This window comes from Equus caballus, chromosome 14, assembly GCF_041296265.1.
Source record: "Equus caballus isolate H_3958 breed thoroughbred chromosome 14, TB-T2T, whole genome shotgun sequence".
Lineage (NCBI taxonomy): Eukaryota > Metazoa > Chordata > Mammalia > Perissodactyla > Equidae > Equus > Equus caballus.
The window spans coordinates 52,406,385-52,421,882 of NC_091697.1; the positions used below are offsets into that span (position 1 = coordinate 52,406,385).

General features: G+C 44.6%; 1 protein-coding gene across 5 annotated transcripts in view; it reads right to left on the reverse strand.

Annotated features, from left to right (window-relative positions):
* PURA (purine rich element binding protein A) overlaps window positions 1-13,405 on the reverse strand; it is an 81,892-nt gene extending 68,487 nt beyond the window's left edge. The window contains exons 1-2 of one of the 5 annotated variants that reach the window (XM_023617576.2): window positions 13,264-13,405; window positions 1,293-6,674 (exon numbers count right to left, since the gene is read on the reverse strand). In XM_023617576.2, coding sequence (XP_023473344.1) covers window positions 5,559-6,530 — 972 coding nt within the window. In that variant the 5' untranslated portion in view covers window positions 6,531-6,674; window positions 13,264-13,405 and the 3' untranslated portion in view covers window positions 1,293-5,558. Of the gene's footprint in view, window positions 1-1,292; window positions 6,675-7,196; window positions 7,365-12,356; window positions 12,759-13,263 lie in introns of those variants that run through there. The other 4 variants (XM_023617574.2, XM_023617575.2, XM_023617573.2 and 1 more) reach the window with 4 other exon arrangements.
* Between the last annotated feature and the right edge of the window lie 2,093 nt (window positions 13,406-15,498).

The window sequence follows — 15,498 nt, forward strand, 5'->3', positions numbered from 1 at the left end:
TTGGCTTGAAACCAATCATATCTTTCAGTTTTCACCTGGTTGTTCTTGCATCATGAAATTCTACCTGACTCATGCTAATAGTTTAAATGATCTTCACTTAGCCCATAATAATGAAATTTCTGTTCAAAAAGAGCGTATTAAAATGGCCTAGGCCTTAAATTTATGTTTTGTTTTAGGATCAAATAACTCCTCAAATATTAAAATCAGCTGTTCTTAAAAATATATTGAAAATTCTCTATAGTAATCAATGCTGCTAGGTGAAAATAGTAATAGCAGTGATCACTTCAGTTTTATACTGTACTTCATATAAATTCAGTTAGCTTGCAATGAAAAAAACCAGAAATATAATAATGTATGATTTAAAAAGATAAACTTTAACAGACGACTTTGCACAAATAACTTCAGAGAATTTATTCACTTAAGTAATTCTGATAAATTTTCTTTCCTATTCATTCCACTCTCATGGGGAAGTATATATCTTCCAAATTATTAAGATATTCAAATTTAGGGATAGTCAACTATAAATGTTATACTCAGAGTTATCACCAGTTGTTCCAAACTTAAGTTGCTAAAGATTCCTTTATTTTAGCATCTTTTTACATAGAAAGCAGAATCTCATTCTGATATTGAAAAGACTCTGAATAGGGAAAAAAGTCATTAGATTTGGTATCTCACATTTTATGGGGGGAAAATCTTAAAAGTATGTTCACATGTAAAACAAAATGAATTGTGGAGCTATGAAAGCCACCAGAGCAACAGTTTCAGAAATCCCCATTCTAAAATCATCTGGAAATGTGTGTGTGTGTGTGTGTGTGTGTGTGTGTGTGTGTGTGTGTGTGTATCAGTAACACGAAAAAATGAGTGGGAATATTGAGGCAGAGAGGGTGAACCATGTGTGAGAGAGAAAAATAATCATGCCCATGGTGGGGTCACCATGGCTGGCAGATAACCCAAAATGTCATAAAAGAAAAATGTATTAGTTTAGAAAGTTTTAACAGTGCCAAATACAAAATATTAAAGCACAGAAATAATGAATGAGATAACCCCCACAAACATCAAATTCCATAAGAAAACAGGAAGAAAAAATTTGACATATGCGTCTTTTTTAATATACCAAATCTTAACTGACTTAAAGATTATGTAAAGTGCTTGGGCCATGGTACCCACCCAGATTATTATCAACATACTTATCTTTTCCCCTCCCTTCCACCCAAATTTAGTTCACTTTTCCTGCAGAAAATGTACAGCATTCCTATATTAATAAGAAATGAAAACAGTGAGTACAACTGATATATATCCATTGACTTTTATTACAAATGTACTTGATCACTTGGCTTCAAAAAGTTTAAAATCAATACCCTATTTTCTGTATGCCAGTACAAAGCAAACTGTTTTACAAATTAAATACCTAAAAATTTGACAAAAATATTAAAATTTGATGAAAAACAATTATAAAAATCCTTAATCTCTCTCTCTTCAAAAAAGGAGGCAGTCTTCCCAGTCCTATTATACAATATTAATAATATTCACCATTTTTAGAATAGGTAGCTAAATTATATTTTTCTGTTAGCATACAAAACTCTTAGACTAATAGATTTTATTTGTATATGCTCCAGTTAAGTTTGTAAATGCCATCTGATTGCAATATAATCAACTATCTTTAATTGAGTCCTAATTTACACTTAATAATTTGCATAGTTTAAAAGGGATAAAGGTTATTCTACAACTAATTATCATAGGCTATTACAGTGCTATTTTTCAAGGCAATAAGTATTTGCTCCCAAATGAAATTATCTGTCTTCTTTAGGCAGGGGTTAAAATTACTAGCAGCTTTCTCCATGACCTGAAAAATCAAATTGGGAGTTATCCATCTCTAGATATGAAGACCTAAAAACACATTCATATATTTTCCACTTTGAGTCAAATTTCAACCCCTGCATAGGACAACTAGAAAGTGAGACTTTCAAGGTTTTTTTATTTCCTGTTGGTTTTGGTTTGTACTCTCCATGGCTTTTGAGAAGCTGGAAAAGTTTGTCTTTCCTGACTCGCATTGTCTTTTTTTTCCATTTGGCAAATATTCATCTACCTCCAATCTTTATCTACTGGAGGAAAAGCCAACATGGCTTTTCTTATGGACTTCCTTTGTTGTCAAAGGCATGTATAATGATTTCTACAGTTCTGGTTAGTTAACTTTAGCTCCCTCTGTGGCTGGATGACTGCTGCTTCTAACATCAGCATGATAAATAGGAGGCACAAATAAAAAGTAGCTTAAAAAAAGATTTGGTGATTTAAAAGAAAAAAACGAACAACACCAAACACACACACATATATGGGCATTTCAAATCTGGTGGCTGATCTCTGGATTAAATTACTTGACAGTGTCTCTCATTTTAAAGAACGTCAATATTGCAATGCATTTCAAGTTTTCTTTTATACTTAGGCAATTAACGTAGTTTAACCAAGCTCTTGGACCTTAACTGTAAGACAAAGCAGATCATTAAAATAAGGCATACTTGTCAGGAATTGGGTTTTGTTTGCTTGTTTTTGGCACATTTGATCATACTGTCTTCTATGAATAACACATATGGTCAAATATACCATTTCCTTTTTTGTTTCAGCACAAACAGGGTCTACTAACTAGCAAAATAAAAACAAGGAAAAACTCCAACATAAAACACTGAGATACAGAACCTTGGTAAAGTACCGAGCACCTGGGGGGAAAGGCGGGGAAAGGATGAAACAGGAGAGGGAAGGGAAAGTTGGGAGGGCGCTTGGGGAGGTAAAGTGAGATGCAAAAATGAGCATCTTTACAGTCGCTTAGTCTTTTCTACGATCACCTCTTAAGTCTTAAAAGATTTGCATGTGGATTTCTTTTCAAACCCACTGACCATAAATTAGACACTGGTTTCAAAATCTTAGTAAGATTGTGTTTAACTGTTATAGTGTAAAGACAATTGCACAATGCATGTGCTTCTTGATCCGGTAGGATTCCAAGCAGAATCTGAAGTCTATAGATAAGAAAGGCTTCACTTTAGGTAACTGACCCTAAAGAAAACCTCATGAAAGAACTCGCATCTCAAAGAAAGGACACTTTGCCTAAGTTTGCTGTGTTTTTGTTGACTTGCACTACTTATTGCTGGCTACTACGAAACACTGATCTAGGAGTACTCCAACAACCTGTAGTACAAGGCTTAACTTTAAGAAGCTATAGTAAACAAGAGACAAAATCAAAGCAATTCTCTTTCCTAACTAGTAACAGCACAGATAATGCAGTCTTTTCCATATCACAGTTAAAGTACAGTGAACGAAACAGCTCAACAAACCTTAAGACAAAAAAGTGCAGGTTATTAATGTTTACATGCAGTTGATAAGCATTCCAAATGTCACATTATGCACTGTAAGAGCTCAACTTTACTATATGGAAATAAGAAAAATGCACCTTGGGGGACGGGGGAAAAGCAATTTAATCATTTCCAGTGATTTTGTAAGTAAAGAAACTCCTAACTATTGTACGGTCACCTCATATTTAACATTGTATGAATATTAAAAGCAAACAATTTAATGGGAAAATGCACAGTACAATGGAAATAGCTTGTTATTCAACACGTACAGTAGATCTCAAAAACAAAGACAACACACTCAACCAGGGAGCTTAAAAATATCAAATCAAAACCCAAAGAACCAGCAGAAAAAAAAAATCCTTCAAAAAGACAACTGTTTACCTTCCTAGGCCAATGCTTTACAATGTGAGAAGCACTGATACCTTCCAGCTCCTACAGGTGGTGTCTTCTACATACAGCAGTTAGATCTATATGGCTGGATTTGCCAAGAAACAATTCCATCCCCAGAACTCTATGTCAGACAAGACCTTTTTTTTTTAACCAAAATACTTTCTACAGAATTCCAAACCAAAATGTACTGTTTAAGGCATCTTTTTTTATAACATTTTCTCTTCACTCAAAGATGATAGTCATGCAGCAGTTTAATGATAAAAATATATTAATATTTTACTATACAGCAGCAAAAAGTTAGTTGTCAATTAAAAGCACACGAACATCTTTAAATGAAAACCTGTGAAAGACTATCGTTACAAACAATTTCAGTTTGGAGGACACCAGCTTGGTAAAGTGCTCTCCTAAGCTTTGCATTTTCATACCCTACACCTTGAATATATGAGTTATAGAACATACTTTTGATAGAAGGCTTGTACACTTGGGGAACACAAATACACTTAGCATATAATGTAGCCAGTAATAACTAGCACCACAGCTACATGGAAATCCTTTACATACACCAACTTGGCTTTCACTTTTAAAATGAAACTCAGAATCCATGGCTCAGTAGGATAACTATAATTGTGTTGCTCTGCTTTTTAACAGGTCTACATAAGTTAATAGCACTGGCAAAAATCAAAGGATAGCTTCAGATCTCTTACAAGTTTAGGAGACAGTGCTAGTGACCACAAATAGACTCACTACCTGATGTCCAAGTACAGGTTCACTGGAAATTGCTGCACGTTAGTTTTTAAAATCTTTCTACACATAATAAAAAAAATATATTATGAACAATACAAGTACATCTCATATACACAATAATGACAAAACACCTACTCAGTCAAAGCAAACAGATGCAGAAAAATATTATGGGAGATTTCCTTTTTCTTTCTTTCTCTTTTTCCTTTCACTATTTGGAATAACTTTGGTTCCAACCATAAAAATCACAACTTAGCAAATTTCATTTAAATGCCTTTTTTAATAATTTCATGTTCACAGAAGTTTCACTGACCATTTTTATATGTTTAAGGTCCAGATGCAATGCATATTGTATAAAAGAGAGCACTTATTGTTTACCTTGCATGAATTAAACCTACGTACCTTTAACTCTACAAACTTCTGCATAACATTTAGACAAAGCTCAGACACACAGCATGCCTAGCCCTCATATATATACACATCTCTAATCACAGGTATATAGGGTGTCAAATATACTATAATAACCTCCATGTAAGGTTTGAAATTTGGTAACAAAATGAGAAAAACTAAAAATATTATTTTACGTGTTCTAAAATATCTCTTTTTTGTGCTAAAGTCAAATGTTAGCTCAACATGAAAAGGACTTTTATATAATTCAGCAATATTATAATCTTGACCATTTTGCAAACACTTTTAATAATAATAGCTTAAACGTGTACAAAAGTTCTTGGTTAATTAGGGAAATAAACACTCAGTTCTTTATATTTTTTAATCAAGTAGGAAACACAGTTCATATAATGTTATTACTTTTTGTATTTTTTTTGTTTTTTGTTTTTAGCAGCTGCTTACTGTTTTATATGGTGGATAAAGTGGACAACATCCAGCGATGGGTGGCAAGTCAAGAAGAGAAACTGTCAGTTGGTGGAGGTTCTGGGTGGTGCTCCCTTGGAGTTAAGTTATTTCTTTTTTTTTTAACTTTTTAACTTTTTATTTTCTCTCTTTCTTTACAGTATATTTTCTGTGTGTGTGGCTGTGTGTATGTGTGTGTGTATGCATGTGTGTGTGGGTTTTTTCCATTCAGTTTGATCAATCTTCTTCCCCCTCTTCCTCACCCTGCAGTAGCAGGGTGGCAGCGGCGGTCTCCTCCTGCTGCTGCTGCTGCTGCTGGTGGAGCTGCTCACAGGCAGCTCGCTTCTCTCTCTGCTTCTCTTGAATCTTCTTCATCTCCTCCGAGTACTTGCAGAAGGTGTGTCCGAACTTGGCCCACACCTTGTAGGGCACGGTGATGGAGTTGCGGTAGGTGGGCTTCACCTCACTAACTCGCATAAACACACCGTACTTGTTAGAGCCCACATCGAAGAAGAAGCGCTTGTTGTCCACAGTCAAGGAGGTGCCCTCGGGCAGCTCGGCCGGCTCCTCCTCCACTCCGTAGTCGTCGATGAGCTTGGCCAGAGCGTCGCGGAACTCGATGAGCCCCTGTGCGGGCAGCGCAATGGTCTGGCCCTGCGTGGAGCCCAGGCCGGGCCCCCGGTTGACCGTCTGGCGGATGCGCAGGAAGCGGCCGCGCTGGTTCTCCTTGAGATCCATGTAGTACTTGCGGTTCTCGCGCACCAGGAACTCGCTCTTGAGCGCCCGGCGCGGCTCGTCCTGCGCCTGGGCCAGGTCGGGCGGCTGGCTGGGGCCCAGCTGCGCGTAGTGCTCGATGAAGTCGCCCAGGTAGTCGCGGAACTCCACGGCTACTGACATGGAGAGAGTGAGGCGGCTCTTGTTGCCGCCCGCGCCCACCTCAGCGATCTTCAGGAAGCGGCCCTTGGCGTTCTGCTTCACGTCCAGGTAGAAGCGCTTGTTCTGGATGTCCACCCGCTTGGAGGCCAGCTCCTGCGTCTCGTGCTGCAGCCCCCCCGGGGCCCCGCCGCCGCCGCCGCCGCCACTGCCGCCGCCGCCCCCGCCGCCACCACCGCCCCCGCCGGAGCCCGAGCCCGAGCCTGGGTGCCCCAGGGAGCCGCCCGAGCCCAGCGCCGCACCACCCTGCTCGCTGCCGCTGTCTCGGTCCGCCATGATGCTGCGCTCCGCCGCCGCGCCGCCGCCGCCTGCCGCTCCGCCCGCCGCCGCCTCAGTCGCCTCAGCCGCCGCTGCTTTCCCTCCCCGGCTCCGCCTGCTGCCGCCGCAACCCCCACAGCCAGTCAGCCACTCTCGCGAGATCTGCGGGAGAGACGAGACAGACGAGACCCGGTAACAGGGCACTGACTCCCCAGTACAGTAGCAGGGCGCCCTACTGTACGCGCCCACCCGCCCGCCGGCACGTGACCCACGCCCCCTCCTCGCTGCCAGCCCCCCGTCCGCCCGCCCGCCAGGCGGCGCCCACCCACCGGCCCTCACCCCACACCCCAGGCTGGAGGGGGGAGCAGGACGCGTCGCGTCGCAGCTGCCGCCGCCACCACTGTGGCTGTCGCTGTTGGCCAGACCCTGGGCAGCCTCGGCCCAGGGAGTTGGGGGACTAGGGGTGAGAAGGGTACTGCCATCCTAAGCACAAGGACCGGGCCTGAGCTCTGCTTTCCAGTGACCCCAAAGAGAGGATTTGGGGGAGGGGCCTGCGCAGCTCAGCTGAGCCCGTTGCAGAGAGGGGACACTGAGTCACGGCCATTCCCTTCCATGCGGGCAACAGCCAGACCCAGATCCAAACCCAGACAGGCCCACCCGCCGCCCGGCTGGGTTGTCCCCTACCGCAGAGCCCTGGCCGCAGAGGAGGGCGAGAAAGAAGAGAGGTGGTGCGGCGGTAACCCTTAGCTGCAGAAGGGGCTGCCGGGGATGAGGACGGGGATGAGGACGGGGCGCCGGCAGCAGTGGCGCGGAGCAGCAGACACCTAGCCTGTCCCTCCCCTTTCGCTCCCCTTGCTCTCGCCGCTCCCCCTCCCCGCGCACAGCAGCGGCTCTGGCCTCAGATGATCCCGCTCCCCCTCCCCCCAACCGCAGCCCCGCACAGTCGGGCGGGCGGGCGCACTCACCGGCGGGGGGGAGCCGAGCAGAGGACGGCAGCCGCACCAGGGCCGGGGTGCCCGCAGTGCCGGTTCCCATTTGCTCTGCCCTTCCCCCCAAGCAACAATCAAAAAGAAACCCCACACTCACCCAAAAACCTTCAACCAGCCCCCTTTGGGACCACGACTGACTGCCTGCCTCCCCCTCCTCCTTCCGAGATTTGGGGAAAGGGGGCACCCTGCTCAGGGCTGAGCCCAGCCTGGGGTGCCGGCCAGCTCTGCGGATGAACCAGGCCCTGCCGAGCCTTCAGCCCCTAGCCCACTCTTCCTCTCTGGAAGGACCCAGAATGGAGGAGAAAACCAAGCAGCCTTTAGGAAATTCACGAGCTAAAAATGTCAGGAATTTCCTGGGAAACGCAGTTCCTTACGGGATTCGGGATTCATTAATGCAGGTTCGCTAGCCCCTTACTCCTCCTCCCAGAAACTCCTAAGTGTCAAGGAGAGCCCCTACCTTTCAAAAAGTAAAACGTTAAATGATCGCTGGTTTTTAGGCAGACGGCTAGGTTACCGACCATTAATTAACCAATGAGTCTTTGGACAGTGACAGCTAAAGGGGGTGTCGTCTCAGAAATAATTGATTTCTCTCTTCCTAGATCTGAGGCATAATCTAGGGCCTATTTTCCTTCTTCCAGATAAATAGCGAATTCTCATACTCCCTCACTGCAGTCGTCCTAGCAGCTGTGGGAAAGCTAAGGCCTATCTCCAGGGGACCCCCTGCCTATGCCCCTACACTCTTCCCATCACCTTCTGCAGGGGGCTCAGAGGATACAGACGTTGTAGCCCTACTTCTGGCTTTCTCAAGCATGGATTGCTGCCTCCATTCTGAGAAGAGTGTGCCTATCCCGTCTGTGGGTTCCATTCCCATTGAACATCCCCTACCCTCTGAAGTAAAGTGACATGCTTCCCTCACTCTTAGCCCCAGAGACAGCTGAGTATATGGTTGTGCAAGCTTCCTGAAAAAAGAGAGGACTAATGATCAAGAAACCCAGCCCAGTCCAAGGCATAAGCCTTGTCAATATCTAAGCCCTCACAGCCCCCTAATATATCCCTTCACCTCCTAGTCAAACCTGCCTGTTAAGTGTTCACAGCTTCCTTTTTTTCTTAGCAAGGGCTCCACTCTACCTAGCTTAGCTACTTCAGCTCTAGGCTGACATTTGCTACTTCCCGCTAAAAAGGAAGAAACAGGGCAAAGCACCCTGGCTACCAAGAGCAAACTGGAGTGGTCCTGGGAACCAGCTCCAGAACCATCCATCTGTTAGTGGTCCCTGAAATGGCTCCCTGAAGGGGAGGCCCACTCTGAGAGAGAGAAATTCAGGCTTTGGGTCCCACAAAGAACTTCCCCTTAGTTTGCGAGCATCCTCTAGTACCGCGTAGAACCCATTCAGTGCTGATTTTTCTGCACTCTTTCCCCTGTCCCCAAGTCTGTCGGGAAAGGGACCTAGGAACTATTGGCGCACTTCCTACCGCTCAAAAATACCTGTGTGAAGAAGCGGCGGCTCCTCCAGGCTCGCACAGTAGCGATCAGGACCCTGGATAGACCCCGGCCCCAAACAGGGACGCAAAGGCTGAGTGGCAGGGTCTCCGCACAGAACGGGGCGGGGCATTACCGTCGCACTTGTGAGCTAAGGCTAAGATCTGGTTAAGTCCGATCTAGAAGAGGTACTACTCTTCCTCAAGGGTTTACCTTGCGTTGATCCAAGCCCTTGCCCCCTCAGGACAGCTCAAAGCAGCAACAAGGCCAATGGGACTGCGATGAGGGGGCACGCGCCTGCCGGTCCCTGCCATTCTTCCATGCTAATGATCGCTTCCCCCAGAACAGAAAACTAGGGCTCTAAATTGCTCTCCTTCTTGGACCAACTTTGAAGTCTAAATTTCTTGCCCTTTCTCCCAAACATTTATGTCCAGGGATTCTGAAGCACTTTGAATTTGGGAATGCCCTGATTTTCTGAAAAAGTGACTGTCACCAGGAACTGAGTTCTAAGTTCCCCAGCGCAGAGGCAATTGATGAAATTTCCAGACAAAACACAAGTTAAATAAATACACGCTTAAACTGGGAATTTTAAGCTCAAATCCGCAAACAACTGAGACCTGGATCTCTCCACATAAATATATACTTATTTATGCTATTTAGTATATATGTATAAAATTTCTGCCATTATATACCAGCTTCTCACCTACTTTATAAATGTATCCGAAAAGCAAACAAGGTTAATAACGTCTTCTCCAAGATAATTCAATGATAAATTGTATATCTGGCACATTTTCACTACTCAAACAAGAGAGTTAATTTCAGGAAAGCCTACAAGTGTGGGCTTTTGGTCAGACTAGGGGGGTGGGTGGTGAAAGGCGGCTTTCCTTAGGTTATAGAATATAGTAGCCTTAAAAGGCACTCTGGGAAGAATGAATATTGACTCGGAGGAAAAGTCTTAAAACAGTCTTAAAACAAAAAGTTTAGAACCTTAAATAGAATTTCAAAGTTAGATTTGCATCCTAACTGAAAATCCACTAGAAAATTTGTGGATTTAAAATGACTTGTAACCATTTGTTAATTACCTAAACAATCTACTACCTTGGTAAATGAAAAGCCAGTTCGTGTCTAGCTGTGTGAATTTATTTTAAAACAAATAGTTGTAAAATTAAATTTATAATTTCAATATAATGTAGGAAAGACAAAGGGAAAACGAAATATATTAATATGCAGCAAAATATCCGTGTCAATGAAAAAAATCATCAAAAAAATTCCCTTTCTCCTCAAAGTTTGCTTACACTTAAAAATCGAATGTCTCTAGATTTCTTGTGCTCTTTTATTAACACTACACACACATTTTGAAAGAATAGAGATTGCTTAAAGACTATCTCTGTCTTTAACAAATTCTTACTAACAAAAAATTGTTCACAAGTGAAACAGACATTAGGCAGAACAAGAAAGAAAAAAGCCTCAATTTTCCTCCGCCTGAACTACAGGCGATTCTGAAATAATCTAACTCAGTTTTGGTTTTTAAAAGTAAAAATCAACACATATTTATAAAATAAACTTGGAGAGAGGGAATCTACCTCTGGGTAACAGACTCTTTTGATTATGGAGTTCCAACAGAAACAATACGCTGATTAATATTTCACAAAATCACAGATTTCAAAAATAAAAGAGAACATTAGAACTTACGTTTTCAAGTACTACTTAGGTTAAATGCCTGTCTTAAACCAGACAATTATCTTCAATACCCAAATCATTAAAACTAACTAGAATGCTGTACTGCAAGTGTTCAAAGTGGAGCAATTACCTTAAGGGAAACTCTCAAGTAAATCTTAACATTTAACAACAACAACAACACAAACAGTAATAATATTTCACCAATCATTTTTAAAAAGCATACCCCCTTTCTATATCTCACCTAATCTTTAAAATTATGCCTCTTCAATACTATTTTAATGTTTAGTGTTAAAGATATGAATTAAAAATTTAAAATCTGAAGAGAACAATCCATATGATACAATCCTCGCATTTCACAAAATGTTTTCCTTTTAAGCAGTTGCAGAAGAGTTAAATAAACGTAGCACACATTCTCAATTCGATAAAACACTCAGAGAACCCGACATTTTATGTACCCAAAAGGTCCAAACAGAACTGATGCAAATGTCAATAGCTCTCTCTCTTCCGGCTGATACTTAAATGGTTTTACTAGTACCCAAAGGAATGAAATCAGCAACTCTCTCCACACTCTAGTCAACACTCCAATTTTCAAAGCCTCAATTCGCAAACGCCAGTTTGGAAGGGGAGCAGTGGGGGTCTTGAAGGAATAAAAAAAATTCCTTTTCTCCTCTGACAGTCTACCAAAAGATGTCAAACCAAATTCAGCCTATAGTAAAGCACTGGGACCTCTCTTCCAAGGACACGGGACACAAGCATAGACACCGCTGCAAAAGGCTGTCCAAAAGCGCCTGACCCGAGAGAAACGTAAGGGGCCCAGATAAGAACGAATTAGAACCCTCAAAAGGGCCCCGCAGACAGCGGAAATGAAGGTGGCGTTTACAGGGGTAGACAGCAACGAACCAAAGAAAGTTGCCCCAGCCGGACGCTTGGGCCTTTCTTTATCCAAGTTTAAGCTCAAGGCAGATATATTTGTGGGGGTCCTTTCCCCTACAGACATCTCAGCCGCCTCCGGGACCCACTGTCACTCAAGGGGAAGACCCTCCAGCTTCACACCCGTTCCTTTCGCCCCCGGACAAAGGCAGAAGAGGCTGTCGAGCTGACCTAGCTGTGTGGGGCAGCAAGATGCCTAGTTCGGGCAACCCATCCTTTGGCCTGGCTTCATCTGCGATGTCAGCACCAATGTATTTTTTATTTTTACAACGCGCCCTGGGCGGGTGTATGCACCGCGGGGGGATTTGAACAGAGGAGAGGAGGGGTTGGTAGTGGAACCCAGAACCCTCCTTGCTCTCCCCTTCTGCCAGGGCTGCTGTGCAGGGAGTGTCGGCCACGTCTGGCGCACTGTCCCAGGCCCCGGACGAAGGCGGCCAGGGGAAATGGGGCTTTGGAATTGCTAAACCAACGGCACCATTTCATTGGTGGTCTCCAGCGCCTGCGAAGGTAAGATTGTCTTTTTTTTTTTTTTTTCTTAAGGGGCGTGTGATTTTGTTCTTTTCTGGAGGTGGGAGTTCGTTTATTCGTTCGTGCGCTACAGGGTGGGGGGGCGTTGCTGCACTGCCAGAGTCCCCGGAGGGAGGGTGCGGGGATGTCTAGAAAGGTACCGTAATTATTCCTGGGGCGTAAGAGGCCAATTAGAGGGGACGGGGTGGGCAGCGCCACGAGCTGTGGCAGTGGCAGCAGGGAAGATCGCGAGGGGCTTACCCGGGCGGGCGGGCGCTGTCCTGCCGCAGGTGAGGGAGGGCGCGGGCTGGAAGAAGGGAGGGCGCGCGCTAGGCAGGCGCGAGGGAGGGGGGAGGGGAGGAGGGCGCGCGCGCGCACACCTGTCCTGGACAGCCGCGCGAGCCTGGCTGCGCCTCACTCAGGCTCTGCCGGCTGAGGAGGGAGGAGGGCGGGCTGGCAGGCGGGGGCGGGACGCCGAGGGGAGGAGGAGGAGGCGGCTCGGACGGCTGGCTCGGCTCTCGCTCGTTCTCCCTCCCGCGGGCAAGCCCGGCTCACACCCTGCTTCTCCCGCTCACTCACAGCCCCCTTGGCTCTCCCTCCTCCTCCTCCTTCCCCTGCGGGATCCGCTTGCCGCCGCCGCCGCCGCCGACGGCAAGTCGTGGCAGCCAGACGTCGGCGCGTAACCCGGCGCTCCGTGCGTGACTCCGGGCGACGTCAGCGCGCGCTCCGCGCTACCCACCATCTCTCCCCCATCCTCCCCCCGTGGCTCGCGCCCTCCGCCCTCGCGTTCCTCCGTTTCAGTTGCCGCGGCGGCGGCCGCCGAGCGCGCTCCCTCCGCCCCCGTCTCGCGCGTGCGCGCGCCCTCCACCGTTGGCGCGTCAACAGCCGGCGGCCCAGGCCTTGAGGCGCGTCTGAGGAGAGAGCTGCCTGTGGCCTCTTTGCCCGCACTTCCTCCACCCACCGCCCGTAGCGCCCCCAGGAGGACTTATTCCTCTTTGGGCTGTGAAGGCCGAAGGCAGGCTCAGGCGGGGACAGAACCCAGTGGGGCCTGCGTCAGCTCCAACTTAGGCTCAGCGTCGCTGTCGGTGCCGCTACCACCCCGTCACCCTCCTCCCCGCCCTCGTCTCTCAGGAGGCAATAGGTCTTTCATCTCCCGGGAGGGTCTCACCTTGGCCTTCAGATGCCTGCCGAGAGGGGCTGGAAGGGCAGAATTAGCATAAAGAAGAAAGAGGCTAGACCACGTTTGGGTTCTAGCCCCAGGAATCCTTGACAGGAAGCGTGGGGCTGCTGCCCAGCCTCCCACGCAGTGTAGGTGAAACTGGGCCCCTTTGAGGGACTGTGACTAAGGACAAAATCCTGATAAATATTGTTTATGCGTCCTTGGGCCGAGAGGGAGAGAGTAAAAGGGACGAGTTAATTTTCATAAATTGCTATGCAAGGGCGAAATGCAGAACTATAAAATGTCCTTTAAGAGTTTTCTTGAAATCTTACCAAGTTTGACAAGATTTTTGGTGCGCGGTAACTTTTTTCCTCTCTTTGCTCTCACATCTCCATCCTGCAACACTGCGTGCGTAGATGGATCAGTTAAAAGTTATCAGCTGCAAAATAAATAGCAAACTGCCTTCACTATCTTTATCATTATTTAAATAGATCTCAGAGAAGTCAATCTGTAATTTGGGAAAACCTAGTCAACGTCCTAATTTATTTAACTGAATGTATTTTATTTTGAAGTTACTTTGCAGTACATTGTAAGATACTCTTTTGTTAGACAATAGTAGACTTTTAAACTCACTTATTTTGGACCTTATCCAAGAAGCTCATCTAGTTAAGCCTGCGAAGCAAGGAGGAGCGAGGTGAAATTAACCCCATTTTATAGACGAGAAAATTGAGGTATAAAAGTATGTCAGTTGTTCAGAGTTGCAGGGAGTCTGTCACCAATAGAGGGAAACACCCTAGGTATATTATCACCTACTTTTTCCACTAAACCAGAAATCCCTCAATTGTTTACTTCCAGATATCTTTTGATGCCCTCCCCCCTTATGTAGTGTAGGCAGTGCCTAATGTCTGAGAGAAATAAGTTTGAGAGATATTCCTGGAGACCCAAATCACAGAGGACTCTAAAAGGTTTGAGTTTGAAATTTTGTACCATAGAAAATTACCGCTCAGCAGTAAGTTATTGTGAAACAATTCAACTTCCATACCAACAACAACAGCAAAATGCTTTATTAATCTCTAGTTAGAGGTGAGAAAATTTTTGAGACAGACTTGAGAATGATGGGTCACTTCCTTTGAATTGCTTCTTTATTCACCTCATCCTTAGGTGGCAGCACTACTATATAAATAACTTTAAAACTACAGTCTTCTGCCACTTGATATCCTAAAGAGTGTTTTGTCCTACATGCTTCCAACTATATTGTGGAGATTAGAAGCTGGTGAAAATATGAAATCATGGCTGAGAATTAGAATACTTAGGAGGTCCTAGAGGAGGAAAAACAGAAAGGCTTTCAGGGAAATTAATAAAATACGTGGAGCTACTGAGAGAAAAGATTAGAAAGCTTGAAAACAAGCTTAATTTTTGTTAGCTGTATGAGGAGCAAGTAGCATCTTTACTCTAAACCTGGTCTCTTATTGAAATATAGCACGAGATAACTGTCCAAAGCAAGCCATAGTTTCTCAATACTGCATATTTAACAAGAATTTACAAGTTTAAAGTTGCTAGTTCTATTAGAAAATATAATAGCTGTAGTTGCCAGTATTCTAACTACAAGTTTAAAATTCAGGTGCAGTTTTCCTCATTAAACCGCGTCAAGCTTATAAAGATCCCCAAAAGAACCTTATTGTTGACCCTTGTGGAAGAGAAGAACTCTTCTTGGCTCCTTTCCTCACTCCCTAAGTTGTTCATATACAAAGTAAACCACCATCACTCAAACTCAGAGAAGTGAGAAGACAAGGTAAACCAAATGTCGAATGATAGCAATTTACGGATATTCTATATCTTAATTTCTCCCATATTTTTTGAGGGTAATAAATTGTGATATATGGGGGTTATTTGGATCAGGTGTTTTCTAAGTAGAACTTTGTCATAATTAATTTTGTATGTTTACAGTAGTTCTCCCTGTACCCCTTTATCCAAGCAACCAAACAAAATTGAATTTACATTTCAAAATAGACTGCATTAGATTTACAGTATAAACACAACCACCAAGGAATATAGAGCTATGACCACCAGGAGTGGGAAATCAAATTATTTCTGGGTAGACGATGAAGTGTTAATAAAGTCTTTCTTGATGGCAGCTTCCATCTTTCTCAAGTCAAACTTGGGGAAGTAGTTTCAAGCAAATTGGTAGAACTCAAACTCAGCAGTGTTATGTTAAGATTTTTAAGCTTTCTGGTGCCAGCAAAT